Below are 25,104 nucleotides of genomic sequence, written 5' to 3'. Positions count from 1 at the left end.
TCCATTGTTCTACGAACACTTGATATTCATTTGTGAACTTTCAGTCTTGTTTTCCCCCAAAACTTATATCACTTTCCCCCTTTCCTTTATCTACTAAATACCACTGACTTTCTCTAACTAATGTAACCACTAACTGATCTCCGCTTTTTATTTCTTTGCTCCTTAATTGTAAATTTTCGTTATTTCATGGATGTTTTTGTTTCTCTAACTCAGTGGACAACTTTCTGAGGGTGTGATGACTATGCTTTTTCTTTTTTCAGTCCTTTTCCCTCTAAGTAGAAGAATACTTAGTGTATAGATAGGGATATTTGTTAATTAATTTATGTATTCAATAATATCAACTTAATATATACTAGATATGAGACACTGAGCTAGGTCCTGGTAATATAAACAGCATAGAACAGCTTTCTGGTTGTTGGAAGCAGATGGTAAGTGGTTATAATACAATGTAGTATTATACTAGAAGGCTGAAAAAGTACTTTGGAAATCTAGATGATATGATAATCACTATCACTATCATGCAGACTCAAAGAAGATATTATCAAAGGAGTCACATTTTTTAATCTGGTCCTAAACGAGTAACCAGGTAAATTAACAGTTGTAAGCTAGAGGAAACATTTAGAATGAATGGACTACAAAACCGAGGGTTATGGACAAGAAGAATATGCTTGAGAAATGTGAGAAGATCTGTGTGTCTATAGTGTATGGCTTGTGAGTCTTTGGAAAAGAAGAGGCAGGTGAGAGGTAGATAAAGCTATAGCTTAATACACTTTGCATGCCATTGCTAGAAGTTTTAACTTTATCCCTGTAGGCAATAGGAACCGGTGGACATATTCAAAGGAGTGAGTGACATATCATATTTTCATTTTTTTTTTTAGACACCAATTGTACTTGAACATTTGTTATTTTATTTTTATTTTTTATTTTTTTAAATTAATTTATTTATTTTTGGCTGTGTTGGGTCTTCGTTTCTGTGCGAGGGTTTTCTCTAGTTGTGGCAGGCAGGGGCCACTCTTCATCACGGTGCGCAGGCCTCTCACTATCGCGGCCTCTCTTGTTGCGGAGCACAGGCTCCAGACGCGCAGGCTCAGCAGTTGTGGCTCACGGGCCTAGTTGCTCCGCGGCATGTCGGATCTTCCCAGACCAGGGCTCGAACCCGTGTCCCCTGCATTAGCAGGCAGATTCTCAACCACTGTGCCACCAGGGAAGCCCATATTTTCATTTTTAAAGGTGATTCTGGGAATAGTATGGAAGATGGCCTTCAATAGGCAGAGAAAGTAGGAGATGGAATAATTAAGAAGTTCATTGTCACAATTCAGTTAGGAGATATTGAGGGCTTGAATTAGGTAGTGAGATGTGAGAATGGAACCTGCATTTTAGAGGAGGTATTTTTAAGGTTGAATCAATAGAAATTAGTCACAGTGTCAGGGAAGGAGAAATTGGAACAGATGAGAGGTTAAGAGAGAATGAATATGTAGGAAGGTTTCAGGGAGAGGGAAAAATTCATCATGACTCTTGCGTTTCTCAGCTGGAAGATGGGGTGAATGGTGATGGATTGAAATCAGAATTTGATTAGAATCAGATATGTTGCTTCAGGGTTTCATACATAGCAGCTCCGTTGCTGTCATCTATTGAAAATCAGCCCTCGACACAAGGGTTTCTATTTTTTTAAAAAAGAATCAAGTATGTTGGAAAGTTATGGAGTTGAGTTTTGTATGTGCTGCATTTGAGATGCCTGAGGAACGGTGGGAATGCAGATCTGCAGGATGAAGAGGATGCCTAGGCTGAGCCGAGGTGTGTAGTCCTCAGCTTGGCTCCCACATGGAACCAGGTGACAAGAGGGGGCAATTGGAGGAGAACATGTAGTTATAAGGAGCCTTAAGAGGATCAACATGCCTCGCTCTATAAATATTTGATTGACTGTTTAATTGTATTCATAATGGGCCCTATATGAAGCAAAAGAAATGGAATCTATGAGATTCCACTCATGTTCTCGTAAGTAAACTGTAGTATATCAAAACAGGTTACTAAAATGGAATCCTGTCTGTATAGCTGCAACACCAAGCAAGTGAGCTGACTTACATTGGATCTTCAGTTCTCATCTGCAGGCAACTCAGCCCCATAATTGGTCTTGCTATGTCCACTCTTGCTGCACTGCAAGGAATTCTCTACATAGTAGCCACAGAGTTTTTTTTTTTTGTCAACTAAATGTGAGGTCAATCCCTGTGTAAGATCAACTCTTTCCTTGGCCCTGCCAACCTCTCTTACACATCTCCTACATTGCCCCTCTTCACCCACCGGGCTCCAGCTGAAGGGCTCTTCTTTCTGTTCCTGCTTCACGGCCTATGTATATGGTAGGTGCTCAATAAATATGAAGTGAATGAATGACTCTACCTTATAGGTTTATTATGAGAAGTAAATGTGAAAAAATATATGAAGAGTCAATTAATGTGCCTGGTACATTAGAGGTGTGCAATAAACTCTACTTTTGATCATTTTTGTCCTTGTTACCAAATCTATAAACCTGGTGTTTCTTTATCCTCTTCTCCTTCAACCTGCCTTTCCAGCTCTTCCCATCTAGCCAACTTACTGTCTTTGATTTTTGCATCTCCATGTGTATTGATGTCTCTCTTCTCTTCAGTTGGTGCTTGATATGACTTCATCTAATTCCCTGGGCTTTTTGCATATGTGTCCTCTTCTGAGTAACCCCATTTCTTATTGTGCTTAAATCATTAGATATGGATTCCTGGTCCCAAGGACACTGAACATACAACAACCTTCCTGCAATGAAATTCCCAGGAGAATGGGGACCCTCTAGAAATTCCCAAGACTACCAAGGGACTCTTCACCACTCATAAAGTATTATCCTGATCACATCATTATTATGTGGATTTGGAATCAGCAATTTATAAATTAGAGCCAAGACTTACTGAACACCAACTCTGGGCTAGGCAAAGTCCTAAGCACTTTATATAAATTGCCTTCCTTTACAAGCTTGATTTTATTAGTATTCCTGTTTTATACTTACTAACCTGCCCAAGGTCACCCTGCTAGTGATTTGCAAGTTAGGATTTAAGCCCAGGTGGTCTAATTTCAGATTCCTGCCCTCAACTATACTTTTATATTCTATAGTGTCTCAATAGCAGTTGCAGGGTCATAGAGTTAACTTTTATTCTTTAGTGTTTGATTTAAAATTTTTAAAATAATATGCAGTTTTAGTTAAAAAAAAAAAAAAAAGAAAACTTCCAACTGTTCCTTTCTATCATTCTACCCTACTACTTCAGGTCTCACTTAACTTACGGCAACTACTGTTAACAATATTTTCTGAGTTTTTTTCTTTATGTAAGATTTTTCTTTTTAACCTCTTAGTGTAATCTTCCTCTCAGCTTTTGTCTTCTGAAAAGTCAGCTTATTCCTAGTTAGTTGGTGAAAGTGTTAAATACAAATGATGGTAAACACACACACACACACACACACACACACACACACAACTTGGGTTGACCCTAGGAGAAAGGTGTTCTACCTATGTCCCAGGCAGACTTCTAAGATTAATTAAATTCTTACCTATTTGGTATCTATTTACTTGAGTTTCTGCCTGAAGGAGACCACTTTTATTCTAAAACTCCAGGGTGATGAATTCTTCAAGTTCCCGGGACCGAAGCTGCTATTTGACAATTCTTCTATGACTATCACCTTGACGCTCAGAGAGGAATGAACAATGGCCCTTCCTGTCTGGCTGTATGGACTCAAGAGATCAAATGTTTTCTAAACAATGTGAAGAGAGTTTTGTTTCTAGATCATTATCTTTTCCCACCTTTTCCCTTCCTGCAGAAGAAATCTACTTCTTCATCAGTGACAAAAAAATGCCTCTATGGAAATGGCCATGCTTTTCAGCACGCAGTGGACCATTTTCCTAAAAAGTGAGGTCACCAGAAGCACAGAGCAGAGAAATCCCAGATGGCACTAATATTTGATTTCATTTTGAGCACGCTCGTATTCAGCAGATGGATTGGAAGGCTGACCTTGCTGACACTTCTGCAACACTGCCTGCTACTCCAATTGCCTTTGTGAATGTTTTTTCATAAGGCTTCTCCTGGTACCTCAGAGATTGATGCCTGGTCGCCCGCCTGTGTTATGCTTCATTACGCCAATGTGGTTGAGAGTTGCTGTGTTCTATAAAAGGGGAAATCCTAGCTCATCAGTATCTCAAACTTTTCCTGCAGTCTCACAAATTGCTTGTAACATCTCAGAGAACATCATCTTCGCTTTCTAGGTGTACCTCTGATCTGTATTCGTTTTTAACTTATCCTTTCCTAATTTTTCTGCTTTCTTTGGTGACATGGACAAATTAAGAATAATATAAAAAATCCTCTGGAGATGACTAAACTTAACAGTTTCCAACATGCCTATTAGACACAAAAATCTAATTATATGAAGGTGAATATTGTTGAATTCCTCCTTGCACTATAGCTTTGGTGGCTAAGAGCACAGACCTGGGTTGGAGTTCCCAGCTCTGCCATTTCCTTTACTTTAATGTAAGCCTCTGTTTCCCTGTTTGTAAACTAGTGATATTATTAGTGCCTACCAGTTAGGATTGGTGTGAAGGTTAAGTGCGATATAATGAACAAATCATATTTTTATCACAGTATCGGCACAGAGTAAATACACGGTGAATGTCATTGTGCAGTATGCTTAGTATTTTTTTGCATATGTGTATAATATAAATGATAAAATAATTTTGCTTAGTTTTTATTTGGATTGCAAGGAAAGTGGACTGTTTGTTAAGGAGGAAGTTTTTAATGATCAGACTGATGCTTTGTTTCAATACTTATTATAAAATTTTATTCACTTTTACAGATCATTACATAATCCACATACCTGTTTGGACAGGGACCCTGTGGAAATGCAGCACCCTCTTCCCTTCCCTCCCGCCCCCTGCAGCTCATTTCTGTTTCAGTGATGTGGTTAGAGAAAAGAAATGATCACACAGTGTGAATATCCAGCAGGTTTTATGTTTCTCCTGACAGGTTGACCTACGTGGCCATTCTGTAAAGTTCCCTGGGAACACTCAGTGCTGAGGAGGATTAGGTTGCTTCAATCTTTACAAGTTGCTGGTTCTCACGCAACCAGATTTTGGTGCATATTTTAAAGCAAAGCATACTTTGGCTTAGAAAACATTGCATATTTAATAGCCTATTTGACTGAATCACCTCTCTACCCAATGTAATGTTGATGAATTAGACTGCGGTTTTGTTGTGAAACTTTCTTGAGGATGTTACTTTTTTCCCTTTGTGTAGGTCCAACATAAGGCCAGACTATGCAGACTCCAATTTCCATGAGTTCAAGATGCACACCTTCAACCGGGTTACATCCTGCAAAGTCTGCCAGATGCTCCTGAGGTAAGTTGGTGTGATCCTGGTTTTCAGTTTAAAGGAACTGGTATGATTGCCAAATGTTTCAGACTTTGCTAAGGTCCCAGCAAAATGTTCTCAAGTGGGGATATTGCCTTACGAGTTTGGATCCATCAGGTCCTTCCTTGGCCTTGTGCCTGGACAGTTCCTTCAGAACCCAGGAAGGTCCTCTCCATCCACTGAAGGGAACTCTGCATAGCACTGTGTTCTCTTGTTTTGCTTTCTGGCAGTAATGATTTCCTATAGGCAGAATTTCGCACCTTTTAACCTATCACCCTCTAATTTTACCTTGCAGGGGAACATTTTATCAAGGCTATTTATGTGTTAAGTGTGGTGCAAGAGCACACAAAGAATGTTTGGGAAGAGTAGACAATTGCGGCAGAGTTAATTCTGCTGGTAAGTCATGTTTATTGTGATTCTGCTTTTAATGAGAACATAAAACTTGCTAAACATAATTAAGGCTTAATTTACTCGTAATATATGTTTATTGTAACAAATCGCCTTTTGAAACTATCATTTATGAGCACAATTAGAAAATTTTTGGAAATTCTTGTGACTTTTATACATACCTGGGAGGCTGAGGGCTTCAAGAGGGACTTGGAAGGTTCCTTGTCACCCATTTCATTCACCCCTAACCCCTAAATTTTAACAACACTGTACAAATACAACCAAGACACACAAATGGAGGTGTAAAAACAAAACAAAACAAAAAAATGGTTCTTTAATTCTGTCTTCAGTTTTTGAATTTCTCCTTTTTTCTCTTAAATATTCATCTCCGAAATGCTAATGCTGCCAGGAGTAAACATTACACAGACTAATTCATGAATTAATGAATTGAATACCTTGTCATTTTACAGCATTTAACAAACAGCACGTATCCTTTGGATTTTGTGTAAATATTTTCCCCTTGGTTTTTAAAAATAATGCTCCGTGATTGTGACCTGAGCCAGTTTCTAAAACTGTTGGCAATTATGCATTCAGTAGCCTTTTGCCTCTTTCTGCTCCTCTTGGGCTCTCTTCCTTCTCTTTCTTTTCTGGCCTCTTTATTCTTTCTCTTTCTTCTTCTTTCTCTTTGTCCTTTTCCCCTGAGTTTCTCTGTGTTTTATCAATAAGACCTTTCAAAATCAGTAAAACTTTTTGAACAGAAGAAAGGGATCTTTAACAGCTTGAGTTCAGAAGGTAGCCATGTCAACCTTTGATTTTCCCAAAGGGAAAGGTGGACATTGAATTATTTTGGATAATACGAAGAAGAGTGAAACAGAGGATAATAGCTCATTTCAGAGCTGAGTTCAGAAAATAGGCAATCGTACAAAACGTGTGAATCCTATTAGAGGACTGAGATCACAGCACATTCCTCTCACTCGGCTCCTTCTGTAGATGTATTTTCAGGGCCCCATGAGCCATTCTCAATGCCAGGCAGGGGCAGTGCAAGGAGAGAGAGCCCGACATTAGTTGAGCACCTGCACTGTGCCTGCCCTGCCTGGGTCTCTGCTGGGCCTCTGCCGGGCCTTTCCTACGGGGACTCATTCAGTCCTCAAAAGAGCCCTTCCCAGTTTCTGATGGAGGTCACAGTGCTTATTGCAACTTGCTCAAGGTCTGTTAGGTAAAGGAGACAAGATTAGCGCCTACTAATGTTTCTGAAGGTCTGAAACAATCTACAAAGGTATAACATATAAAAGAAATATTACATATATTTATTATTATTATTTAATCGCCTACCTGAAACAATTTATCACTTAAATTTCTGTGGTTCCATCTTTATGTGTTCTGTCCTTTAATCTCTTTGAGGACAATTAACGTGTTACTTGCTCACAGTAGGTGAATGGGTTTTTATAAACCCCATAGCCCTGTCTTATGAGTTTCAGTCTCTGAGGAGTCTAAAGTGATCCCATAGTTGGCAGGGTTCTTTCAGTCTAAAAGGAATAGTGTAGGAGAGTGGTTGTGAGTCAAGCAGAGATGACTGAAAATCTGGCTCTGCTCTTAGCTAGCTGCATGAGCTTGGGGAAACTATGTAAATATTTCATTTATTCATCTGAAAAATGGAACTTAGAAGATTATTGTGAGGATCATATGAATTAATGTTTATTCCTAGCAAAGTGCCTGGACACAATAAAAACTCAATATTTTCATCCAAGGTGTTATGATGAGAAGCCAGTTTTTGAAAGGAATGGGTTTTAATCTGCATTTTGGTTGTTTTTATGATGTGGAGCAAATGTGTATAGAGAAACTAGTGAGCACCAAACTTTGAAGTGATAGACAAGAATGACATTAAAAGGACTTAAAATTTTTATGTTACACACAAGTCAGTAGGAAACAGTTGGGAATTCCTGGTCTAGCCAGATACGAGAGTGGCATATTCCCAGTGTCTGTTCCAGAGTCATTGGTTCAGTGTCTTCTTCTGGTGGACGAGTTGCTCGTCCTATGGAAGGAGACAGCATGAGAAGGCATTAAAGCCTATCAGCTCTGGAGTCTTGGTCGGGTTGGAATGAGGCTCCACAATTTTCTAGCTGGGTGACTTTGGTCCACAGTTACTTAACTTTTTTTTTTCTTTCAATCTTTTGGCTGTGCTGCACGGCATGTGGGATCTTAGTTCCCCAACCAGAGATTGAACCTGTGCCCCCTGCATTGGCAGTACAGAGTCTTAACCACTGGACCACCAGGGAAGTCCCCCAGTTACTTAACTTTTTAAAGGCTTAGGGTCTTCCCTTATAAATTAGGGATAATAATAGTACCTAGCTTTCAAAAGTTGTTTGTTTTTTTGAATAAATCTGTAGTACCAAGTACTGCTCTAAGTACTTTACCACCGTTAGCTCGTTTAGTCCTAGAACAATTTTGTAAAGTTGGTATTATTGCTATTTTTATCTTAGCAATGATGGGAAACTGAGGCACAGAGAAATAAGTAACATGTCTGAGCTGCTTAATCAATAGAGCTAACATTCAAATCCAGACAAGCCAGCTCCTGAGTTTGTTCTTAACCCCTGGGCTGGCGACCAGTCCTGTGAACTAGCTGTGATGATACGTGCCAGATGCGTCAAATGCCTAGTACCTAACCCAAGTACATAATCAAGTGCTTGGCTTTCTCTGTGAAAGAGAGAGAAATTCTAATCTGTGTGGTTTTTTTTTTTTTTAAAAAAAAGCAAAAAACACTTTAAATTCAATTAAGTTAGTAAGTACCAAATGTCTTCAGGTTTAAATGTTCAGATGTGCTGCAAGAAATTCAGGTATCTCTGGGGACCATGCCTGTCCTTTTCCCATGGAATGTCTAAGAGCTGGAAGTAATTTAGACACCTTAAGCTCCAGGGCCTCTTATTTTAAGATGAGGAAACTGAGTCAGAAGGAGTATGAAAATAAGATAACAGTTAGTGCTTTGCAGATTATAGATAATGCTTACTTATACTCATTCATCAAAAGGTAACACTGTTCTCTCAACTCTGTTATTTAATTCATTATAAAGCAAGAAATAGTTTTTTTAAACCTCTGGCTAAATTTGCTTCTTGGAGTTTTGAACGTAATTCCCTTGCTCTCTTGATTCTTTCTCTGCTTTGCATCCTTGGTTGTCCTCCATTCTCCTTATGTTTTGCACATCTGTGTCCTCGTTCTCATCCTCTCTCCTCTTTCTGTCCTTTCCTGCTCAAGATTTTTAAGAGACTGATGGCACTGAATGCTCATAGTTAGTTAATTAGTGTTATGAAGGAGGCTCCCATTTTTTGCCTTTGGATTAAGATTTGATGGGTAGCCCTTAGAAATAAAGGGATCTATCCTCAGAGCGAAGAGGAATTTCCATTACAGCTCTATCAGTAGCCTTCTCTCCCTCACTTCCAAGAAGATACTCTCTGAAAGTTAGAAGTCATTCTATCCTCTCCTCAACCTCACCCCTTCCTGCTCTGATGTAGGTAGTGATCATGCGTAGAGTGTGAGTTTCAGCTTGGCGTGTCTGTTATGAATGTGGTAAAATAGGTAGTATTTTGAGGACATGGACAAGCTAGACTTTATGAGCTGTTACCTAGCCTATAGAGAATCCCAATTCCCAGTATTGGTTTAAGTTTTGCACAGTTCTTTATTTCGACATCCAAGAGTAATTGCTTGCAGGAGTTCAGCAAGGTAACTTTCCATGAGTGATATGACTGGAGAAAAACGGGTGTAAGGAAGGAGGGCAGGAGGAAGGACATGATATATCAGAGGCTGGAGATATAGTTCACTTGAATGGGACTTTTGTATGCAGGAGAGAACTTGAGAGAGAACTTGACTTTGGGGAAAATCATCCCAACAGCCAAATTTAAAGCAAGTGAATAATACTGGTTTAAGGCAAACTTAAATTCTTATAGAATCCAGGTTCCCCCGTAAAATTAAATCATAGGTGATTTGAGATGATTGACCCCACCTTTACAGAGCTTTATGGCTTCATTGGTTAACACAGTCTATATTCTCAACAGACAAAAAGAGATTCCAGTTGGCTCAGTGTGAGTCAAAAGTCCACTTGTGGTCCAGAAAGCCACGGCTAGCAGGAATGGCTAAGTAGTTATAAACGTTGGATAGTTGGGGTGGAAGACAGTTCCAAAAAGTGGACCATTTTCATTCAACATTGGACAGGTTTATAGATAAGGGAGCAGTCAGTTGGCGAAGAGGTACTAGTTGTACAAAATGACACAGTAACCCAGGAGCTAAATGAAGGCTAAAGAATCTTCCACTCCACCTTGTAATTGTCATTTCCACTGGTCATCACATTGCAGGCCTTACCCTACTTGACCTTTCTTGATCATCTGGCACAATTAACCATCCACCACATCCCCCAGGTCATCCTTTGTATGTCTGATTAATTTTTCGGGCATTAGCCATAACCTACAACCCAGGTAGATAAGGCTCCATTTCCACTTAAGGCTTTTCTCCTGAACTTTGGATTCCACATTTCCATTTTCTTCTCATGTATCTGTTCCTAGGTGTCCTGCAGTGACCTCAAATTCCACATATGTAAAATCAACCTCATTAGTCATCACCACCAACTTCCTCCTATTCCTTGTCTTAGTTAAAGGTCTACCACTCATACACTCACCCAAACCTGGGTGTCAGCCTTGACTTACCAGCCTCCCTCATCTTCATTCACTTACCTATTCTTCTTAGTTCTCCTCCTAAGTCTCCCTAGGAGAGAGATACCATATCCACTGATATGGTATTGCTATAGATTAAAAAAAAACTCATTGTCTCTTGTTTGGACAACTACAAACTCCCTGCTGTTAATTTTACTTCCACTATGCAATTTGCAACATGATCTTTATTAAAATCAAGTCTGATGTGTCACTTATTTGCTCACTATACCTTCCATTCCTCACAGAATAATGTTCAAACTTCAATTAGATGGTGAGCCTCTCACCGATAAGAATCATGCTGAACTGATGTTCTGACCTCTGGGAAGCCATGATGGATAGATGAGTGAGTGGACAGACCGACAAATAGAATAATGAGTAGAACTGTGCTGTACCAGGATTTCTGGGCCCTGAAAATCACTGTAGTCTTAGAAGCAGAAGCAGGAGGCTATGGGGGGATTGGACAGTTTCTGGTTCTACCCTTGTAGAGACTAGAGCTTGAGTGGTTGTGGGATAAGTGGAATAAAAACCTGATCTGAATCCCTGGCTGATACTTTAAGAATGAAAGATAGAAAACTGAGTAGACCTTTGCATTCCTTTCTAGTATTTATTCAAGTTAAGGTTCATGCCCTGAGCATTGATCATCAGGCCTTTGACAAGGGACACTTGGGTTAGGTTAATAAGTAGCAAGAAAATGAACTGGCTCATGGAACACCTAATGACAAAAATGCCTCTATTTCTGGAGGAATCTACTCCCTTTCCATTCAGTCCCAGTTTTAGAATTCTTGCTTGGCTCTTAGTGTTTCTTCTCCCTGAAATATGCTCCCTTTTCTCCCTACAGTTCCAATATCTACCCTTCTTTTACTTCCTCTCCAAGCTCTTTGTCAATCATTTAACCTTATCCTGTCCACCCAGTGGTCATCTGAATTAAATTGTTCTCTGATTAGTTTGTGTGTAGGTTTTATGTCTTTGCCAAGGTTAGGCTGTGTTGTGGTAACTAAAAAACCCCAAACCCCAGTGGCTTTAACACATTAAAGTTTATTTTTCACACATGCACTGTTTGCTTTGGGTTCTTCCCTTCTAAGTAATGGCTTGGGGATCCAAGCTAGTTCCATCTTGTGACTGTGAATTCAACACATGGCTCCTGGGCTTGCTGGTCTTAAGACCTATGGACTGGAACTGAGCAAATCCATTTTTTAACATCAGAAGTCCATTGGTTAAAACTGGTCACATGGCCTCAACTTAATTATATAAGGGGAGCTGGACAAGTAATGGAACCCATGGACTGTTTGGGGAACACTACTGTCTCTGCCACTTTTTATTTTTATTTTATTTTTTTAAGAGTTTTGCACTGTGAATAACCATCCTCTAATCACCTTTTTTTGTTTTAATGGAAGTTTGTAACATTTTATTTTATTTTATTTTTTTGGCCATGCTGCACAGCTTGTGGGATCTTAGTTCCCCGACCAGTGATCAAACCCGGACCCTCAGCAGTGAAAGTGTGGTGTCCTAACCACTGGACCACCAAGGAATTCCCTCTGCCACTTTTTATTTCCTCTTGTAGAGTATATGCTCCTTCACCATAGGGAATGTGTTTCTCATCTTTTGTATCTATCCCTTAGTACCAAGTCCAAAGTCAAGGTGCTTAATCTCAGGTTGTTACTCCTTTTTCCTAAATAGGAATATTTCAACCCAAATACAATCCTTAATAGTGTTGAATGTGGTAAAAATACTAACCGTTAAGCATTTGAAATAGCTCTTCTTTTTTGTGGAAGTTACATCTTCCTTGGATGTTGTCTTCCCTGGGTTCAGAAACCTTTTATATTTCATGATCTGTATCCCTGAAATTTGTCTAGTCTTCATTCATCCTCAAAATAATAATTACTTGGTAAAAATGCAGTTCCTTTCTGAATGAAGAAATTCATTCTTATTAATATTTGACTATGACAGATTATTACCTCAAGTACATTTCAAGTGTTATAAAAGGTCCTTTAAGGTTTTATATATATATATGTTTATAAGACAAACTATGCAACTTGGACACAAGCTTGAAGGTTGGGTGATTAGTTTATGTCTTAACATTTGAGGATTTGCATGGATATAAAGAGCAGGCAATTCCACTCTCTATTTTGCTGAACTTGAGTTGACTTCTTCACATTCACCATGGCAACCTCGGCGATCAACATGTACACGGACTCTGAAGTGTGCTGCCAAAGCTTTCCAACCTTAATAATGCATAGGTATGAACTCCATTATGTGAACTCCATTTCTCAGCCAGTCACTGCAAAGATGATATAATTCCAGAGTGGCATTTCTTTCTCACAGTACACCACCGTGAAGGTCTAGTCCCAGACTATAACAGTTGGGGGCATTTGAGGTTTTTTCCCTGCTGTAATATATGGCTAAACTCCTCTTGGCCCCTTCTTTCCCTGACGTTGATCAATATTATAGCTTGCTTTGCATCCTCTCCTTTTAAACAAAGAAAGTAACATTGGAAGGCAAATATTGCTGGAGCAGATGACTTGGGTTTAATGCATCTTTTCCTTTAGTGGGAGTGCAAGGCTCAGCTGCTCTAATGTTTAGCGAAGCAGATCCCCGTTTGCTTATCTGTTTAATCGCTCTTTTATCTAGGCCAGCTGCAGCTCCTGCTCATGCTGCAGCCACTCCTCATTGGAAGGAAGTTGCCCCGGTACCCTAATGGTTTAAACCTGCAAGATTGTTATCTAGGACCTGCACCCCAAATTGGCATCTGAAATGGCTCTTTTAAAAATACTATTGCAGTATTTTATCATAAGAGATTAACTTTTAGAATATAATTTTATTTCATCCTTCTACCATTAGGCATTTTATCGCATGACTTTTACATAAACTGAGGCTTGATCATTGATTTCATAACCAAAAAATGACCTTGGTTCTATTTAACGCCTTTTATATAAATTAGTTATCTTTTTTAACTTATCAAGACAATTTTATACCCAAGGGTAGTTATTATTCCTTCCATTTAATTATTTGGGTCAGTTTAATGATATATTAATAATTATTAAAGTGAACTGAAAATTATTATATGGTTGAATTCCTGTTAGAGCTCCTGAAAAGATTTGAAATCAAAGCCTCTTTCCAAGTATTAGTTTTGTTTTTTTTTTTCCAAAATATTGCTGTAGATCTGAGTGGTAAACACAGCATTGTGCAACTTCCTCCAAAATTTGATCAGCCCAACTGTCTTTTAGTTTTAATGTTTCATAAAAATAGCATATTAGCCATGATGACAAAAAACCTTCAAAAGCTTTCCTGGTAATTACTTTTCTGTGGCCCCTTTTGAGACAAATGATCTGAATGGGCATCAATTTGTTTAGTCTTAAGAAGTAGAACTTCAAACAAGAGACAAAGCAGATTGTGTAATAATGTATGCATTGAGAGCTGCTTGTATTGGAAAACAAATATAATAGGACTGAAGTTTATGTATAAAAAATTAATGATATTGTATGAGTCTAAAGTCTCAGTGAAAATCATTTGTCTTACACAAGTATGCCTACTGACCCTGTGCCGGCATTGAAGATGGAGTTATGCTCAGGCTCCAAGCACCTCAGTAACAGCACTTCTCTGAATTACATTGAACCAGTTGGGACATGATGAAAGAACGCAAGGTGTAAACACCTTGAGGGCCTGTGAGTCACCATCTAGAAAGGTTCTTGAAAGGGTAAGAACATTTTATAGTTTGATCAATAGGAGCCTGAGAAATCGGCTGCAGGGTAAAGACAAGTCGAGGATTAAAAACTTTTGGAAACTTGAAGAATTGAATTACTATCCTAAAGAAGTTCCCAGGAGAAAAAGAGAGAGACAGAAAAGAGAGAGAGACCTTTTCATCAGATCTCAACCAGCAAGCTTTCTATTTGGTCAGAATTCAGCCAAACTAAATTTGACGATCATCAGCCCTTATTATTCTAGTCCTGATGCAGCACTGTGACACACAAAGAGTTTTTTAGAGATCCGAGTGCCCGCCAGTATAGTTTTGGGCATATATCAAGAGTAAATGAAGGATGGTGTTGTAGACTTCAAAATCAGAGCAACTTTTCCATAGAATACTTCATCAGAAGAGGTTGTTATTCTATTTTCCCAGCCAGAAAGGAATTTTACTTTGAAAATGTATGAAACAGTGTTGCAGTTGGGTTTTCTGCTCTCTCATCACTGTTAGTTTCACGAAAGTTTTAAGTTGTTGCATCCATGTGGTTATCAGAATTTAGATTGTGTTTGTAAAGGGGCCACTCAATCTGATGGTATGGCCCCTGGAACAAGTACAAAAGTATAAATAAAGGAGCCTGGCTAAGAATTTCTGAACTCGGAACAGATTCTAAGAGTTATTTCTAGTCCTTTGGCTTTTGCCCTATCCTCAGAATATTTACAGAACCCTGCCATGAAATATGAGGAAATAAAAGCTCAGACTTTCAAGAGCCACTATTTAAGTGCTCTGCCCAGCATAAGCAGATCACAGTGTGAACTGCTCGATGCCAAGTCCATGGAAGAAATGGGCCTCTTTCCTGGGTGGCAGTGGAGAAGGTGGGGGAATGTGGTGGCCGTGAGGATGGGGAGTAGTGGCAAGGAAAGGGTAAGCCCCAGTTAAGGACTCATGTCCTCAGAGTTGGAGTTGCATCCAGCACAAAGCCCATTTCCCATTTTCCTATCTGGGTTGCACAGAGGAGGCTTTGTGAAGAGCAGGTACATCCAATAAGAATTATGAGGAAAGCTGAGTTGCTTGATGAGATGCAAAGAAAGAAAGCAGAAGACAACAGCCAGTGGGAGAAATGAAGGAGAGAGTGTTGGGTAAGGTGGTCAGCCGAGTCTAGTTTATCCCTCACTTTCCCAGTCCCATTCATGCCTCTTGTGTTCCGTGGTCAGTGCTCACGCATGCCGGGAGCTGGCCAGCTTGCACTAAGCAACAACATAAGAAGGGCCTGTAAATGAGGGGCTTCTGTTCCCAGATCTGTAGAGGTGCAAGTATCTGCATAGCTAGATCATCACCTTAGATACCATCGTTTCCTCTTCCTGAGGAAACCCAGAGCACTCCTGGAATGCGGTGTGCCAACTGCTGCCACGTGGGCTATCATAGGTTTTAGGCCAAAAATAAAATACATTTAAAGCATAGTATAACAGACCTACTTCACCAGGACATAAAAACACTTCTCTGCGGAGTCAGGAAAAAAAATACTTCTGAATTAAAATTAAGGTGCACGCTCATTTTTTTTTTTTAATTTTATTTATTTATTTATTTATTTATTTATGGCTGTGTTGGGCCTTCGCCTCTGTGCGAGGGCTTTCTCTAGTTGCGGCAAGCGGGGGCCACTCTTCATCGCGGTGCGCGGGCCTCTCACTATCGCGGCCTCTCTTGTTGTGGAGCACAGGCTCCAGATGCGCAGGCTCAGTAGTTGTGGCTCACGGGCCTAGTTGCTCCGCGGCATGTGGGATCTTCCCAGACCAGGGCTCGAACCCGCGTCCCCTGCATTGGCAGGCAGATTCTCAACCACTACGCCACCAGGGAAGCCCCACACTCATTTTTAAACACTGACCATGAAAGATCTGAGGTTTTCCCATTTTAGAGGTCATCTGGAAATATCAAAGCTTTCCTCGATCTCCTTGGATGGAAAACTTAAACTCCCCTCCTGTTTGGTGCTTCTTGTAGATTGTGATTCCCAGTTCAGGCTCTTTCTCTAACTCACAGTAGAAGAAGAAAGTAGTGTAGGGCTTTTCTGGCATATAGGTCTTTCTGGTCAAACCAGTGAAACAGGTATCACAACTGTTCTGTTAGGAACCCAAGTTCACCTAACCTGGGTTCTAAGTCTGGGCACAGTATCCAGCAGAATGGTACTTTCATAGACTCTCTCCCCAATCCAGTTCTCTTAGACAGTCTTTCTTCTGAAACTTTGCATATTTCTAGCAGAGAGGGAAAGGGAAATACCTTTCTGTCCTTTGTAAAGGCCAACTTCAGACCTGGTAAAAATGACTTCATAGAAGGCAGTTATGTATGAAAGTTAGTATGTTAGGGTTGAAATTGACAAAGAAACACAGGCTTTGCTTTTCTCCAGAAAGGTGACTTTTTGCTCATGCGTCTTCAGTTCCACTAATCAGGAATAGTCCTTTAAAAAACAAAAAGCCCCAAAACCTCCTGTTCCATGCCCCGGGCAGTCTTCCTGTGTCAAGCAATCTGTGACAGCTAGTAAGGTGTTCTGGTACTTTTCCCCTGGAACTCTGGTTGTGAGGCTTCTTGGAACCTCTATAAGAGGTTCATTTAGGCTGACAGAGCTGCCCTTTCTCTCCTGATATTCCCATCAGTGTCTTCTCTTCTCAGATCCTTCTTCAGAGGATCATTCTGGTTGAGAAAAGTATAGGCACAGGTGCAAAATTATGAGGTGTTTTCCTTCACAGTCTGGAGAAATTATAACATGCATAGGTGCTCCTGGATATGGGGAAAGGAAGCAAAATATTACCCACCAGCTTTTTTCCACATGCAGTGTGTGCCTTTCCTTTCAGAGATACCCTTTGCCCTCTGCCATGTTACTTACTTGAAGATCTCAGGGCCCTTCCTAGCTGTTAGTCATTTTCAGGAACTGAAATGTAATGGAGATCGTTGTTTCTATTTATAGACAGATACACTGAGATGAAAGGAAAATGAGCATTAGAATGGAATCCTGTCCTTTTTTTTAATTTCCATCTTTAAATCAAACTGTATTCCCCCCAAATTAAAACTAAAAGCAATAGCCCCTTAATGGCAGAAAAATTCATGTGCAAATTGTATGTGTTAAGTTTGCAATTGTTATAGTCAATGTACTACGTTTGTAAATTATTTGTGTTTAATTCTTAAAACTGGGTGTGTTGAAAGAAAGGTTCCCACCTAGCTTTCTCTTTTGCACATAAACTTAGTGCAAGTCCCTGTTTCAAGGAGCTTTATGTGGTTGGATTGAAATTGCTTAATAAACAATTGAAAAAGTTAAGCATAACCTAGAAGTCATTTAGTACTATGAGTCACTTTCCTGACAAGCCAATAAGGCAAGAGAACCCGGTTGCAAAACAATTACTAGCCCTGCCTGAGGGACCCTGGAAATATATTACAGGTATGTTAGGAAAACAAAGCAGTAGTGTTTTACCAGGCTGCAGAGAACAAGTTAAGGTTTCTAACCAAACAAAATAACTGACAATGCCAATTTTTACATTTGTTTCAGAACAAGGGACGCTCAAACCATCCGAGGTAAGGTTAACGTTTATTTTTTTTGTATAACTTTTGCATTTCAAATTGTTTGCTAACTTAAGCAGGCTCGAACTCCTAGAATGTTAAATGTGCCTTTTAAAATGGATAGAAACAGAGCTAGAGTGAGCAATCAAGTGCTTGTGAGTGAAATGCACAGGGTAAATCAGAGGAATTTTCAGATACCATCTGAAGATCTTAGGTAGAGGAAAAATGTGAATATTTCATCTAAGAGTGTGTGTGAGATGGACATTTCAGAGTCTTAGGTACTCACTTATTCAGGTAAATTTCAAATAAATATTGTAGCAATGTTGGGGCATTAATATGGGGGTACCTTTCCCTAGTTCCCAGCTACAGAATTCCACAAACCCTGAGGCTTATAAAACTTAATACATAACGAAATCAACATAAAGTCACTTTTATAAAATTTATAGATCAAATAAATGACGCACTACATCGCTTTCAGTCTCTCAACTGTAAGTTCAAGTAGACTTCCTGCCTCGTTATACCATCTAAAGTTGTTCCTGCAAATGTGTTTTCCTATTTGTTACTTTAATGTTTTAATTAAAATTTAAAAGTAATTAAAAATAAAAACTTAATGCATCTGAAGGCATTCTCTTGGAATGAATCTCTTTGATCCTGCTAGGACAGAAGGAAGGGTGGCCCTCATCCCAGGAAGTCAGTAGACCTGTCTGCTATCATGAAACATTGTCACTGCCCAACATTCGCTAGTACTAAAAAGTTCTAAGGTTCTTTATCTAAGGATGTGGTTACGTGTTTCTGCCAGTTTTCCGTTTGAGCACAAATGTGATTCATATCATGTCTTATTGATGAAATCAAAATCTGATAACATTTCCTTTTGGTTTCACACACAGTCTGAGGTCTAATGGCTTAGAAGTACGAGATCCCTGTCACTTCTCAGAATAAAGCTCTTTTAAGAAAATATGAAAGAATGAAAAATATAGCAGATTACAGGCAACCAGTACCTTGGCCGTCAACCAAAAATAATACATTTCTTACCTGACCTCCCAAAAAAATCATAGCAAAGAAAATTAAAATGTAAAATGTCTGTGATTAGTTATATGAACCAGAAATATAGTAATCTGAGAATTTCAGAATAAAAGAATGACAAAAAGCATTCTATGTCAAATTATTTTAGCACATGACAATTATATCTCATTAAGAGTAGTATAGTATTAGTACGTTTTTAATAGGCTGGCATTTATATAGTTGGTAAAAATAATGAAAAGTATAGCAAGATGTCAAACAAGAGGTAACTGTTTTTACTTTTTTGCATAAGCATATAATTTGTACATACAGGGTATCAAGAATGTGATGTGAGGAAATTCACATGCACCCTTTAAGTGTTATCAGTTGACTATATTTTAGACTTTAGAATCTAGCTCAAGGAATGCATAACAGGATAATAGTATTTAAAAAATAGGTGATGCGAGTTCTGCTAGGGCTAAAATAAATTAACATAAACTTTTTGTTAGTGTGTAGTCAATAGGTAAGATTTTTCATCAGGACTGTAAGGATTCTTCCAGCAGTGTCAATGAAGATCTTGGAAAGTAGCCTTCTTTCTCTTACTCTCACAATGTTATTAGATAATTGAGACAGATTGACTCGTAGAGCTTTGAACTTTAACTCAATATTACTTTACCTTTACCCTCTTAGATAAAGGTATACATGTATCCCCCCACCCCCGCCCCGGGCAAGATGATTTCACTTGATTTTATTTAAGCAATGAGAAATGGGCGTATTTACAGACAGAAAGTGTGCTAATAAGAAGTGGTTAATAATTTTCACACTGATACAAAATAATGATACAAAATAATTCTCTGCAGGCATTTTATACTCTTAAAAATTACACGTAAGCCTATTCTGAAAGGAATTAATTTTCACATTGATTTTTTAAAATACAGCATCAGTATTTTAGTGACTTGCTTCAGTGACTTGCTTAACTTACGATTATACAAAGTGTAATTTTTATTTAATGTGTGCTTCTGCTAATAATCTCTACTTTGGATGGATAATTATAGTAAAATCTTATACTGGCCAACCTACTTGGAAACTTTAGCTTAGCATAAGGGAGAAGTATAGCAAAAGAATGTTAAGAAACATCTTTCACTCCATACCTCCCCACCAAGACTTTGTGGAAGGTATATTCACTCTCTGAGGCAGATGCTTATATGATGTTTAGGAGTCTTCCCAGAAGTACCAATGAAGACCTTTTGTAAGCTCTCTGATTTTTTTCCCCCCTCTCTTGGAGGTCTTCTTTTTCTCCATGTACCAATTCGTAGTCCTCTTCTGTTCCCCTTTCAATGGCCATGATTGTGAATTTTTAATTTCACACTTCATTCTCAAGGTAGGTCAGTTCTCAATAGCCACAGGATCCCCTTGGGCCTCCCTAACCTGGGATGTTCATCTTGCATCCCATTCTGGAGTGGACCTTCAGAAGCCACTTCTAGCTCCAGGAAGCAAGGTTATCGTCACATATCTATTTAATATATATCTACTTCAAATCTATTCCTTAACGTAGGTTTTTCTGCTTTTAAAATAGGTAGAGGAACCAAAGCCAGTTTCATATAGCAAATGAAACTTTGCTCGTTGTGTTGGTAAAATCAACAGAGAGAATTAGGTTTCTCCTAAAAGAGGCAAGAAGTGAGATTCTTGGACGATAAAGGCATTTCTTTTAGAGAAAGACAAGGTAATAGGTAATGAAGCAAGAAATAAAATTAGGTTGGTTGGTTGTCCCCACCCGCCCATTCCCCACTTCTGGGTAGATCAAAGAAGTTGAGAATGTGCTGAAGACTGATTGTCCGATCTCATGGGGCTGTAACTGAGAGCTCCCAGGGGTGGCAACTGGATGTGCCCTCCTCTCCCTGCTAGGGACAGCGTCTTGTCCAGCTCTATCCCAGGCTTTTGAGAATATAGGTAGGGGAGAGGAGCATGCTGGGTAAGATATGATAGAATGACAGTTGAAATTTGCACTTTAAAATTGTTTAAATATGTTCTGCTAAACGTTTCCAAATTTTTTACAATATAAAATACTTTTTAGGTGCTTTTAAAGTATAATAAATCTCAAGCTCTCCAATGTACTTGGTCTAAGTAGCTTCTCTCTTTTTTAAAATGCACCAGATCATAGTTTGTTCCACTGCCTACTCTTCCTGTAGAAAAGTTTGTTTTCAGGGTCACTGATTTGCAATGACTTTCAGGAGGAAAAACCTAAAATATAAATAGTAGGGTAATACTTTAGTAGCAAAATTTTTCATTTACCTGCATTTAAACATTCAAAATATCATGAAATGAATAATAATGACAATGATATCAATAATAATAATAAGCTATCACTTAATAATCCTCACTATGTGTCAGGAACTGTTCCAAGCATTTAACATAAATTAACTCATTTAACTCTCACCACAAATGCTATGAAATAGGTGCTATTATTATCCCCATTTTATAGATGAAAAAACAGGCATGGAGACTTTAACTAATTTGCTCCCAATCAAACAGGTGTCAAGTGACAAGGAGGGTCTGAATTTGAATTTATGCAGTCAGATTATAGAATCCATACTCTTAATAATTGCACCATGTTCCCTAATTTAATCCTAACTTCAGGGTCATATAGAGTTGCTCTTGAACTGAAATGCTCTTTTTCACTTTCTAAGTTAATAGTTTTTAGATAGTACTAGTTTAGGGCTAGTAGGAATAAGACCCAAAGTTTGAATTCTTTCTTGCCTTCCAAGCACTTTGATAGTAAGAGGAGTTAGAGTAGTAGAAAAACAGCTTCTGTTGTACATTAAGAAGGTGGAGGAAAACGCAGGAGGTAAATAGCCACAAGACATCCATCATTATATATTTTCCTGTTGAAAATATTGTCATTTATGTAGAGAGCTCCAAAAATTTTATAAAGTTTTAGACAGAAAAGATTTTTTTTTGGAAAGCAGTTTTCTTCCAAGTTATTGGATATGAACCTATAACTCATCGTGCTTCCCCGTTTTGTGCTTGGCTGTTAAGAAGCCCAGTGTGGTATTTTCTTCTCCTCACTCACAACGCTCTCTTTATACTAGGGTTTTTTTTTTTCAGTACAGCCATCCACCTTGTTCAGTATAGCTTCAATGTTGATTTAATGATCATATTAGGCCTTCACAAATCCATTTTAAAAGTAGTTGGGTTAAAAACAAAATTTATATTTTTAATAATTCTCCAATTTGCTTTTACCTGAGAACCCTGACATCTGCTTTGAGGCCCATTTAACTTATGAATAAAAACAACAGGAAGAACCCTAAGAAAAACCCATGGCTAATGTGTGCTTGGCAAAGCCAAGTCTGCTCTGAATGAAACCAAGTCTCCACACACAGGCACAAACCCCAACACATGTAGAAAGAAAATTGCTTTTGTGAATATCTGAATTATATGGTAGTTATAGACTGAGCATTTCATCCAGTTATATAACAAAAAGTGAAAATCAAGTTCTTATTAATTAGTCAGATTACCATAGTTATTAGGTAGGAATGAATTTAATGCTTGTGGAATCGAATGTGTAAACAGGCATTTTCAAAGACTTAAAATCTCTTTTGTTTTGCATCTTATCTATAATTTTTGTAATGCACAATTTTTCTTATGGATTCCTTTTCTATAATAAGAATTTACTTTCATGGTTCACAAGCTGCATGGCTATTTTGTTTCTTAAAATATTCAGATATCACTGATCCATAATTAAAACACCATTTTTTTTTTAAGATGTTAGCTATGAGTTTGTTTTTTTTTTAAATTAATTAATTAATTAATTTATTTTTGGCTGTGTTGGGTCTTCGTTTCTGTGCGAGGGCTTTCTCTAGTTGCGGCAAGCGGGGGCCACTCTTCATCGCGGTGTGCGGGCCTCTCACTATCGTGGCCTCTCTTGTTGTGGAGCACAGGCTCCAGATGTGCAGGCTCAGTAGTTGTGGCTCACGGGCCTAGTTGCTCCGCGGCATGTGGGATCTTCCCAGACCAGGGCTCGAACCCGTGTCCCCTGCATTAGCAGGCAGATTCTCAACCACTGCACCACGAGGGAAGCCCTAAAACATCATTCTCTTTTAAGTGTTTGCTAAAATCAGAGCTTGAGATCTTTGTTTGGAGGTTGTATACTTTCTCCAGTCCCTGGTCTGTCAGGCCTCAAAAATAGCTGCGTTAGAGTTTTGGAGATCAAAACTCTTTGTTGGGAGCATTTTCTACGCAAAAATGGCTGCCTGGGCTTTGTTTTCATAATTCCTATAGTCATTATGACTTAAAAAAAAATGAGTCATAATCCCCAGAGATGGTGAATGAAACGATATTTCTTTCCCATAGTGTTATATCAATGATTTATCAAATGCAGTGTTGTTCAAGTGGAAGACTTATTAGAGAAACAAAAATTATAAAAAGAAACCTTGGAACCAAGTGTTTTGATCAAATTTAGTCATACTTTTAAAAAAAAAACTTTTTTGGAGTGTAGTTGATTTACAGTGTTGTGTTAGTTTCTGCTGTACAGCAAAGTGAATCAGTTATACATATACACATATCCACTCTTTTTTACATTCTTTTCCCATGCAAGTCATTACAGAGTATTAAGCAGAGTTCCCTGTGCTATACAGTAGGTCCTTGTTGTTTATCTATTTTAAATGGCGTAGTGTTAAATGGAAAAAGTGCAACATTCACTGGACTTCCAAAGTGTCACAAAATAATACAATTTGATAACACGAAATCTTTGTTGTTCTTTGTTTTACCTTTCTGCACAGAAACGGACCAATGGACTCCGAAGAACCCCCAGACAGGTGGATCCAGGTGTGTGATTAAACATCTATAATCATTTTTTCAGTTAAGTGATTATGAAAGTATATGGGAATTGCTGTAGAAAGTCAGACAGATTGTTGGCCTCTGTTCCTCGCAGTTTGGTATATAATGTGTGACCAGGAGGCGACCGTCTACTGTGTAAATCATTTACCTAGGACAAGGTCATGTGATGAGTAACCATCAGTAGCACAGTCTTTCCGCAGTCAGCAGTTGAGCTGGTTATTTGCTTACTGAACAGCCTCAGGGTGCCTGGCTAATGCTAACATATCCAACACCCTTTCCCTGCTCCCTCCCAAACCTGGAAAAAACCAACCAGCACTTAAAAAATCAGCATGTTCTGAGGGGGTGGGGGGAGGTCATAAACCAGACAACTTTGGTACCCTCCCCATTTGGGAAAATACTTTTCTTTATCCTATATCTATATTATTTTATAATACAAGAATGAGTTTAAGGACTTTGTGAACAAGTGTCCTCTCCAGAGACCAATTCTTTGTCTGCAGAGAGCGTTCAGTTGTTTCCTGTTTAATATCATGAGGTTGACCCTGTCATTATTTTCATATAATTATTTTTCGTCCATTAAGCAATGCCTTCCATAGTTTAATTACCAAAGATTTGTTGTGTATATGGTCATATTATTGTGAGTAAAAGATGTTCATGGCTAAAGGATTCCAAATATATGAACTTAATAATAAATCAAGTAGAACATGAAATATAGAGTAGTCTTCCTGGAAAATAATCTGGATTATGTGTTTTGTTTTCTCATCGTAAACAGTGTTCACCTAGTTGTAAAGTTTAGCTTTCAAAGCATTATAGCTTTTCACTGAAACCACACCCTTGGTAGCCATGCCAGTTTATGAGCTGTTTGAACAGATTTATGGGAGCTTGCCTTTGGCTAGAAATTGCCTCACTTGTGCCCTGAGATCAGTTTAAATCTTTTAAGTACAGAACAAAATTAAGGCCATTAAAAAAATTAGGGGTTCTGGTTTACTTTTTTTATTGGTTTTAACCTTCCCAAGATGATACCCTTTGCAGAAAACTCTACAATAATATTTAAAAGTGACTTCTTCTGTTCTATTTATATCAGGAGTGTATGACTGTGAACATAATATTTTTTCTTTATTTTGTATGAGTTACAGTATTTTTGTTTCTGAAAATTACCTAAACTTTATAAATATTATTTTAAAATATTTTCTCTTTCTCCTATGGGCATTTTCATTTAATCTAGTTTCCCCCAAGGAAATGCATTTCTATATATACAGTGTGTCAGTAGGAACACATTTGACTTTTAACGATGTACATTATAGCCAGAATTTTTAGGAGCCTTTAGATTATTTAAAGGGAGGTATAATGAATTCACAGATTATAAATATGGCAAAGTGGACCAATAATAAAATAGTTTATCTTCCTTTATCCTAAAGGTGATGGCTTTCTATAGGTATAACTCTTCTGGTATTTATATTTGTCCGAAGTTTTTAGAACTTCATGAAGAATAAAGTTACAAATACAAAAGAAGTAGTGCCATATGTTATGTTTGGCGAAAAACTATATATATACATTA

At 38.4% G+C, this 25,104-nt stretch overlaps 1 protein-coding gene and 1 non-coding gene across 2 annotated transcripts in view; one reads left to right on the top strand and one right to left on the bottom strand.

Moving 5' to 3' along the window:
* VAV3 (vav guanine nucleotide exchange factor 3) overlaps positions 1 to 25,104 on the top strand; it is a 386,424-nt gene that overhangs the window by 239,654 nt on the left and 121,666 nt on the right. The window contains exons 16-19 of the mRNA XM_068540417.1: positions 5,298 to 5,399; positions 5,707 to 5,807; positions 17,704 to 17,729; positions 23,492 to 23,537. Coding sequence (XP_068396518.1) covers positions 5,298 to 5,399; positions 5,707 to 5,807; positions 17,704 to 17,729; positions 23,492 to 23,537 — 275 coding nt within the window. The remainder of the gene's footprint in view (positions 1 to 5,297; positions 5,400 to 5,706; positions 5,808 to 17,703; positions 17,730 to 23,491; positions 23,538 to 25,104) is intronic.
* Positions 8,002 to 8,074, bottom strand: TRNAG-GCC (transfer RNA glycine (anticodon GCC)). The gene has a single exon. It is a non-coding gene; the product is annotated as a tRNA-Gly (tRNA).

The sequence above is a fragment of the Eschrichtius robustus genome, chromosome 3 (genome assembly GCF_028021215.1).
Source record: "Eschrichtius robustus isolate mEscRob2 chromosome 3, mEscRob2.pri, whole genome shotgun sequence".
NCBI classification, from domain to species: Eukaryota; Metazoa; Chordata; class Mammalia; order Artiodactyla; family Eschrichtiidae; genus Eschrichtius; species Eschrichtius robustus.
Note: the sequence above shows the minus strand (reverse complement) of the source record. Positions and strands in the feature narration are given on the sequence as shown.